This window comes from Nelumbo nucifera, chromosome 6, assembly GCF_055504915.1.
Source record: "Nelumbo nucifera cultivar China Antique chromosome 6, China Antique-T2T, whole genome shotgun sequence".
In the NCBI taxonomy this organism is placed as follows: Eukaryota; Viridiplantae; Streptophyta; class Magnoliopsida; order Proteales; family Nelumbonaceae; genus Nelumbo; species Nelumbo nucifera.
In genome coordinates, this window is record NC_142654.1 from 30,747,446 (window position 1) to 30,756,782 (window position 9,337).

A 9,337-nucleotide genomic window follows, 5' to 3' on the forward strand; every position below is an offset into this window, starting at 1 on the left:
TCCAATTGCATGAATCATACTTTGCTGCTCATAAATAAGAATGGCAACTAGGTGGGTGGAGCCGTTTTTGGCATATCCCATCCCCAACCCCGAATATATGTACCCCACCCTAGCCCTGACAGGGCTGGAAATCCCAGCCCCATCCATCCCCATTCTTGGAGCCAACATGGATCCTTGAATTTCTCCTACTGTATTTTTAGTTGTTGCATTCAAACTTGACCAAGTTGTTTTTTATAAATTCTTCTAAAAATCATAATGTCTTCATGTGTATGTGGTGATTTGGTTTATCAAGTATCTTTTGATATATCCATTCTAAAATAATAATAATAATAATATTATACATACATACATACATATGCACGTGTGCACGCACACACATATTAAGAGAGTGGTGGACAAATACCACCCTCACCTCACTCTCGTCAGGTGAGTTAAGGCTATGTTTGATTGGAAGAAAAGAGTAAGGAAAGAAAGGAAATGTAGGAAAACCTTTACAAATCTTATATGAATTTCCCTACTTTTTCTTTTTTTTCCCTCAAAGCAAACATAGCCTAAGGGTTTCCTGAAGCCTGCCCTGACCCTGGTCAGCGGGGGTGGGTCTGATTGCCTGCCATCACTACTCATTTAATGGTCATTGAACAAAGAACAAGAAAGGCTAGAGAAGATATTCCTAACCTATCATAAGATCTTTTTCATTAAGGTTGTTTCATAGACTCCATTCCTTCTTTTACATGATATGTACTAAATTTGCTTTCGTGGCTCTTGTTTTGCCCATTTAGTAGGGCTTCCCATGGTTTGTTTAACCGAATTGTGGGCTTTTTTTTTTTCTAAACTGAGTTAGTAGTACTGGTTTTTGGAAAACATTAACCAAAACCAAACTCAAGCCAATAGGTTAACCGATTGATTGGTTCGGTTAATCACCAGTCTAATTTGTCATTTTTTCAGTTATTTGTTTTTATAATATATTATAAATAAATATATATGTATATCAGTCAATTCGGTTAACCACCGATTTTTTATATTGGTTAACTGAAACTAAACCAGTACCTTTGATTTTTTGAAAATACTGAACTGATCGGTTCAGTTAATTGAAAATTTTGGTTCGATTTAGTTTTTTAGTTTTTACTGATCACCCCTACCATTTGGTCCATTTAATTCAAGTGCTAATCATGGGAGTCCGGATCTGCTCCTCACACCAACCTTACAACACATCCCAATCGCACATCAAGAAAATCCCCCATGCTTATGTGTTATTATTCATGGGGAGGTGTTCCCAATACATAGTGGGATGTGTTGTGAGGTCAATGTGTGGAAGCAAGTCCCAGTTCTAAGCATGGAACAAGGACTAGGAATATTTTTTTTTATCAATATTGAATACTAACCAAATCACACTAATGGAGCATGTCTAAGACAGTTAATCATGCCTAATTCGAATATATGTCTATGATCTCTGAAAAAAATGCAATAAAATCTGTTTTCTTAATTCTCCCGCACCTATTAGGAAGGATTTATATCAGGCTTCTTCTCCTCTCGAGTAATATACCCCAATTTTTCCATTACACCAATAGCCATCTTAATTGAATGTACTCATTCTAGATAATTTGTACCATCCAATTTAATTGTAGTAATAATTGTATATCCAAATCAGTCACGGGCACTTCCTCCACCAAAGCCTAGCTCGTCGGTTGATTTCTGTTCAGCACTATAGCCCTCCATATCAAAACTCAACCAACTTAAAACAATAAGGAAAGCAATTAAAAAATACTCGAAGATAGATCAATCTCACAAAAAAGGATGAGAGTTTCTTCTAGAAGTTGAAAACGCAATCCAGAGAGATTTCTCCATTCCCATGGATAGAGAGAAGAGGGAGAAAATCCAATCGAGCTCTCCAAGAATCTCAAAGAGAGCCAGAAATTGAACTGCCCTCCATTGAATCCCCTAAAGTGTCCAGAAAAACCTCCTAATGACTTTTCTCATCACTCTAGTTCTTCGTGATTTTGATGCCTAAACACAAACCACCCTCATGATGACTGAATCCCACCAAAAAAATTCAACAACAGGGCAAACCAGAGGCAATCAATCAACACTCTGTTTCCTCATGCAATCAACTAATCTAGGACAGCATGGATCACCCACCTTCAAGAAGGCTTAACTGGGCTCTAATACCAAGTAGAAATCAGCAAAAAAATTAAAATCAATATAAAAGAGAAGAGAATAGAAGAGAGAACTTGTGAGAGAAGAGAAGTGAAGAAGAATGAACGAAGAAAAGAAGAGAAGCCAATAATGCTGACTGCCCCGCCCCTCTCTCATTAACTTGTATACTGAAGAAGAGTGAATGTACAAAGACAAGAATATGACAGCCAGTGCTTACAACTTAAAAAAGAAATAAACTACTACTCTAACAACTTCTAAAAAGTAAGTTGTGGTCCTGACTAACTAATTAAACAAAAACAAATAAGAAATGAGCTATCAATGAAATCAAGCCAATGACAGCAAAATCCTCAACACCCATATTGATTAATTAAAAATCAACATCTTCATTTCTAAAAAACAAGGAAAAATTGCTAAGGATCTTTTCAGAAAACAGCTACCATGTATGTATAGCAAAGGCTTTTAAAGACAAATTGAAACTCATATGGGAAAAGATGCCAAAACTTTTACTGGTCAAAAAGCTTAGAAAATGTTTTTATTTTTTCGATAGAAAAACTAGTATCTAAGAGCTCCGAAAGTCTTTTACATGGGCGGGATCTCCCACAGATGCAAACAAAACTCCAAGGCAGGCAACATTGTTTTTAGTGATAAATGTTTTTGAAGACCCAACCAAACTTAATTTTGACTGAACCCAAGAGAGTTGTCTACTCATCTTCCATTCTATTTTGATATCCTCCAAAGAGCAAGGATACATAGCAAAACTAGAACTAGTCAAGATTCTGGTACAATACCAAGAAAAATCAATAAAAATAAAGAAAAATAACTCAAATTTGAATTGGTGGTATCAAGTCTACCGATTGGCTGGATTGGTCTTGGGTCAGTCATCCCCTTGGCAAACGTAATCTAATTTTCTTGGTTCTGTTGTAAACAAATGGGTATCTGTTTAAGAAAGCTTTCACTAGCTGGCATCATAAACACCTCATTAATTTGCTTCTCAAAGCTAATAACCTATACCTAATAACTTGAATGATGTCAATAAAAGCTCAGTCAATGGAGGGTCATGAATCATGATTCAAGCCCTCAATTGAAGTATTCTCGGAAAAGGGATAATATTCTCAATCAGAGTTCCTAGTTTTTCTCCATATACATATTTTGAATTATAACTCATTGAATTTAAGTGTCTTTCTTTTTCTGGGTAGGCAAAGCTAGTAAAGCTTGTGGGTTGAAACCTGAAACTTAAAATTAATGCCCCATTTATTTTATTAAATAAAATTAATACCTCATTTGTTTCTACTTTCTGAGTATTCTACTTCCCTTCAGCTTTAAAGAAAATGGATTTGTATTTAGTAACAAGAGGCCAATTCCTCCAGAAGAATTATCAATGGATGAGTAAAAGGGTGAATGAAGAAAGAGTAGTTCAGGAGAGAAATTTCTCGAATAGTATTCTGTACTTTGGGTTTAGTGACACTTTGGTCCTTGAACTTTAAAATGTGACAATTCAGTACTTGAATTTTTAAAACATATTAATCCACTATCTGTCGTTAATAAGCTATTAAGTGGCATTTGAAAAGACATAAATGTCCTTCAAATGTTATCTAATTCTCTTATCAACTATCAAATATATTGACAAAAAATGAACAAATCTCAAATCTTTGCCTCTTCTATTCAAGAAAGTTGGAATCACGTCTCAGTAGTCATTTTGGTGATCCCAACTTTTTCAATAGAAGAGGCAAGTATTTGAGATTTGTTCATTTTTTGTCAATAAATTTGATAGTTGGTAAAGAGAATTAGATGACATTATAAAGGCATTTTTGTCTTTTCAAGTGTCACTTAATATCTGATTAACGGAACGATTAACAAGTATCAAAATTGGCACATTTTAAAATTTTGGGTATTGAATTATTACATTTTAAAGTTCAAGAACCAAAGTGTCATTAGACCCAAAATACAGTATACTAATCGATAATTTTCTTAAAAAATTATCAATGGACGAGGAAGAAGGGTGAAAAGAGAGTCGCATAAAGGGAGAGAGAGAGATTATTTGAGGAGGTTGGGTGCAACAAATGATGAGCCCAGTAAGGTGTCGGCAGCAATCAAAGGATTCCTTAATTCCTTTCCTCCTCTTTTTGTTTAAACTACAGGTACAAAGACCTCAAATCTTTAATAAATTCACACGATTAATTAGCCAGCTGGACTGGTTAGAAATTACAGAAAAAAAAAAGGCTTTTGAAATGGAGAAGAGAGAAATTGATGATGTCAACTCACTACAGTGTAACACGTCACTTCCATCCCATCATCAACTCTTTGATGATGTTGCCTCCAAAATTTGCTGTTCTACTTTTCTCTTCGTTTTGTTTTTTTTACTCATTGCTTTTTTATTTTATTTTTCACATTTTTGTTCTATTGTGGGGTTAATCTGTTTGATTAACAGGGCCCCACGTGGCAGCACGCGAAGCTATCATTAGTAAATTCAAATTCAAAACAGTGAAAGTGAATCTATCTTATCTCTCCATCTCTCAATCCAACGGTGCTAAATGAGCCAACGTGGTTTCGATAATGAAATCTGAATCCATCTATACGCCACTGAACCCAACCATACCTTAGGACATAGGTAGCTTTGAGGGAAAAAAAAAAAGGTATCTGGTGAAAGTGAACCACCAACAACGCCTAGACCTTTGTCAGTTCATCACACATGGTGGGCCCACCTGCATCTGTAGCCGAAAGATCACAGCCATTGGTTCCTGGTACAGAAATTATCCAGAGTTTGACCGTCGGCTCTGTCTCTGAGCACGCATGGACTATAACAACCCAACAGGAGCATTTTCGTCATTTAAGTTTCTATAGGAAATAGCCTCTTTCAACCGTCAGATTCGAATATTCTAACAAGAAAACCTACCAGTAGTTGAAGACATGAATCCAACGGTTAAGAATCGAGCCCTCATCTGCAGGTAACCGCACGGTATCGCTCATAGAAGGAACCTATTTATCACGTGCATCAATCACCCTTTATATGGCTCGGGTATCCGATACTTTGCCGCGTGTACTGACTGATGTTATTTTCACCGATTTCGTCTCTCTCTCTCTCTCTCTCTCTGCGCAAAAAGCTTCTCGCCGGCCTCAATCCAGAAGAAAGAGACCGGTTTCCAGAAATTGAATCTTCTTTGAACCTCTGAAACCTCAAAATTCAAAATATTTCTAGGATTTTAAAAAGCTCCAAGCTTTTTCTTGAGTTTGTTGGGTTTCAGCAAATTGAAGGACGCTTTTCATCCCTTTTCTTTATTTCTACTTTGCTGGCAACGTAACTGAGAGTTATTGGGATCTGACGCGTCCAGATATTTCTCTCTGATCTACGATTTTTTATTGTTTGCGCGCATTAATGAGCTCCCACTTTCCGATTAATTACCCTAGAATGGAAAAGCAATGGAATAAAGCTTATAAGTTCTTCCATTAGGTAGGAGATAGGAAACTTGTCTTTACTCTGTTCATGACATGGAACACAACCACAAGCTCAGAGTTGTTGTGAGCGTAGTCTGTGCAACATTAACATTGCTGGTCGTCCTCTTATCTTTGTTCTACCTCTGGCGCAAGAGATGGATGCGACGCTCATCTGCAGAGATGGAGGACCTCGAGTGCAAGGAAGAACATATAGTCGAAACAGAGGACTTGCTTACTTTTCCGGGTGGTGAGAGTCTCACCATTCATGATATCTTGGATGCTCCGGGAGAAGTTGTCGGAAAATCAAATTACGGGACACTATACAAGGCTAGTTTACAGAGGCATGAGTCAGTGAGGTTGCTTCGGTTTCTCAGACCGGCGTGCACGGGAAGGATGAAGGAGATTATTGATGCAATTCAGATGCTGGGGTATGTCAGGCATCCCAATTTGGTACCTCTTCAGGCCTTCTATGCGGGGCCGAGAGGAGAGAAGCTTCTTGTCCATCCCTTCTTAAGCCGAGGTACTCTGGCTCAGTTCATTCAAGGTAAATCTCCTACAATTTATTATTTAAATTTGTTGCGATTTATTTTCTACTGCAAATGCATTTCAGATCATCTTGGATGAACATTTAGAATCATGGTTGAATAGATTGAATTGACAAAAATGTAAGACGAGGTTAAACAGCTTTGATTTGATTCTATAATCCAAATGGAGAACTAATATCTGCCTCTTTAATTAGAAAAAAACGTTAATCGAATGAAGACATAAGTTCTTTTTTTTTCACATTCTTTTTATATTTATGGTTTCTGACCGACATATCCATGTACTTATTTTTCTCATATTGTCTATGTATCTACATCCATTTACTGAAATACAAAAAAAAAAACACCCATTTTCCTTCTTTTCTGAATCATTGAATCAATATCTGCTTTTGTTATACTATGTTCTCTTAATTAAAAAAACTGAAATCAAGCTTATTTTGAAGTTTTTTATCAACTATATCTTGTTCGCACTTTGCAAACATAATTTCTTTCTTGGGGCTACTTTGTAAGTATTTTTGTTTATTTTCCCAGCTTTCTGAGGAGCCCTTAATTAGATTTGCACTGAAATCACATATTCTTTCTGTGCATGTGGAGAAATCACCTCACTGTTCCAATTCCGATAGTCATGTTGTTTCTTCTCTGTGTGTAATTATGTTTGATCTTAACTACTTTTTTTGTTATTTCTTCTTTCCTCTTCCTCCTGTAAGAGAATTCATTCTCTTAGTTTTATGAAACTTTCAGAATTAACTCGAGTTCGAATTGAGATCATTTTGAGTTGCCATTTTTTATTCTCTTTTTCAAGTTAAACAAGACATCTTAAATGGAGAAAATATGTTTTCTTATTGACAGATGGAGACAGTGAGTCACACAAATGGGGTATCATTTACAGGATCTTCGTTGGTATTGCCAGAGGACTAGATCATCTTCATTTTGGATTGCAGAAACCCATTATTCATGGAAATCTTAAATCAAAGAATATTTTGCTAGATGGAAGTTACCAATCCTATGTGTCAGATTTTGGCCTACATTTCCTCTTGAATCCAACTGCAGGTCAGGAAATGCTTGAAGCTTCTGCCATTCAGGGATATAAAGCCCCTGAGTTGATCAAGATGAAGGATGCAAGCAAAGAGAGTGATATATACAGTCTTGGGGTCATCTTACTTGAGTTACTTACCAGGAAGGGGCCCATTATCACCAACTCATCACCCACTCAGGATCTATATCTGCCAAACTCTATGAGAAATGCAATTCTTGATCAAAAGTTCTCAGACATATTTCATCCCAGCTTACTTCTTAATGAAGGCAGTGATCAAAAGTCAATCATGGAAGAGCGCATCCTCATGTTCTTTCAGTTAGCAATGGCTTGTTGTTCTCCTTCCCCATCTTTGAGACCGGATATAAAACAAGTGCTTATAAAGCTCGAAGAAATTGGAAGATAGAAGTCCTTGGATTTTTCAGACTACTGTTGGGAACTTGATTTGATGGTGGCCAACATGGGGATGTCTTGAAGCGGCCAAACACTTACATTTCAATAATCTATTATTGATAGTGTTTGTGGCCACCAAAATGATGATGACAATTGTGATGGTGATGATCTTAATTTAAGGGCAATGAAAGAGTGTTCCTCTTGAACCAAAGTTGAAAATTTCAGCCATCTGGGCAGGATGATAGAGTCGGTGATTGGATGTGTTGTGTTTAGAGTTTTTGTTCATTTGCAAGTTAAGAAAAGAAAGAAATACTGAATTTGATGGGCCCCAGCTTGGATACTGTTGATAAACTCATTGACAAATATAGTTCTACAAGATGGTGGAAGAACCCATTATAGATAGCAAAGGATTGGATTTCTTTAAGCACTCAAGAAATGGACCTTCAATGGAGAATTGACCATAGTTACTTCAAGAATGGAGTAGAGTTTGAATTACATTTGGAGGTTAGCTAGTCAAACCAACGGCAAGTAGGATCAGGCTTTTCCGAATTCTTTTTACCATGAATATCTGGAAAATATGTGGAGAACAAAGTTCCTCTTGATGACACTACTTGATCATTTCTCCTATCTCTTACTCAAATGCAGTTCCATCTATCGTTTCTTTTATTATCATCCAAGCTTGTACTACAAGGAATTTGTTCAGGGATAAGTGTGTCTTTGTTTCCATCATGAGAGGTTGGTGATCAGATTCCTTTAAACCAAAAGCAGTTTTGTCTTGGGTGGCTAAACCATTCTTCAATGGCTACTGGAGACAGAGCATCAGCACAGGAAAAGACGGTTCTAAGGTCATTTTCATAGTGGTCTGTAATAAAAAATTATCTTCCATCTTTGTCCACATCAGTCCATACAAAACTTGATACACTGTAATCTATTTTATGTAATTGCAGATGGGATATTTAAATTATTTCCTCTTTTATCCCGGCTGCCCCCTTCCACCCTCTCAATATATAAAAACAGAGCCTCCACATGCCTTTTCAATGAATCTGCTAAGTAATTTATTCCTCCTAAGTGTGCGATCTGTTGGCTGCTTTCTGCAAGATTTTCATATCAAAATTCATTATTTTAATAACGACTTTTATAGTAAGAAGAAGAAGAATATAAGAACATGAATACAATGCCTAATTTATTACTTTCTCCGGCATGGCATGGGGATGGGGTGCCATGGTGGGTGTGAGTGGGTATGAAAGTAGTTGGGGTGAAGTAGAACAAAGGAATGACACAGCGTGACTGAGCTGGACTTTTATCAATTGGATGGAATACATATTTTGGTTGTCCACCTGTTTGGATCTGAAGTCCCGGAACTGAAGCTTCAAATTCAGATGTCCATCTACTCCAAATAAGGTTGTTAACTTGGAAACTTGACACTTCCATCCAAAGAGATGAGGGCCAGGTTTGGTGTTTGGCAATCCTGTCTAAAATGATAAGGGCATCATTTGACGGCTCTCATGATTCCGTGACCCTCCTTCCGCTCAGGCCGAGACAATAGCCCATTTGCCACAGGAAATGCACCACCTGACAAGGTAGACAAGGAGGTCCAAGACAATATAATAATATACACGACGCAGAGGATGGTGTGGGGTGTTAGGCTGTTAGCTTCTAGCAAGGCCAGGCATGATGGGGCTCAGCCTCTCTTTGATAGAACTTTGGTAGGCCCAACTGCCCAAGACTGAAGTCTCCACCCAATCCGTGAACTTTGGGGTTGGGTTTAATTTTTATGGCACTT

The 9,337-nt window shown here is 37.2% G+C and overlaps 1 protein-coding gene across 1 annotated transcript; it reads left to right on the forward strand.

The window, feature by feature from the left end:
- Positions 1-5,189: 5,189 nt before the first annotated feature.
- LOC104598433 (putative kinase-like protein TMKL1) lies at positions 5,190-8,596 on the forward strand. Its single transcript, XM_010260494.3, has 2 exons — positions 5,190-6,130; positions 6,978-8,596. Exons 1-2 carry the CDS (start codon positions 5,641-5,643, stop codon positions 7,565-7,567), a joined length of 1,080 nt encoding a protein of 359 aa, XP_010258796.1. The 5' UTR covers positions 5,190-5,640; the 3' UTR covers positions 7,568-8,596.
- Positions 8,597-9,337: the final 741 nt, after the last annotated feature.

What these genes read in the sequence shown, in the direction of transcription:
- LOC104598433 (XM_010260494.3), top strand. Translation starts at nt 5,641, where the DNA reads ATGGAACACAACCACAAGCTCAGAGTTGTTGTGAGCGTAGTCTGTGCA. An exon ending in TCTGGCTCAGTTCATTCAAG is followed by an intron (nt 6,131 to 6,977) that starts GTAAATCTCCTA and finishes TCTTATTGACAG; the next exon opens with ATGGAGACAGTGAGTCACAC.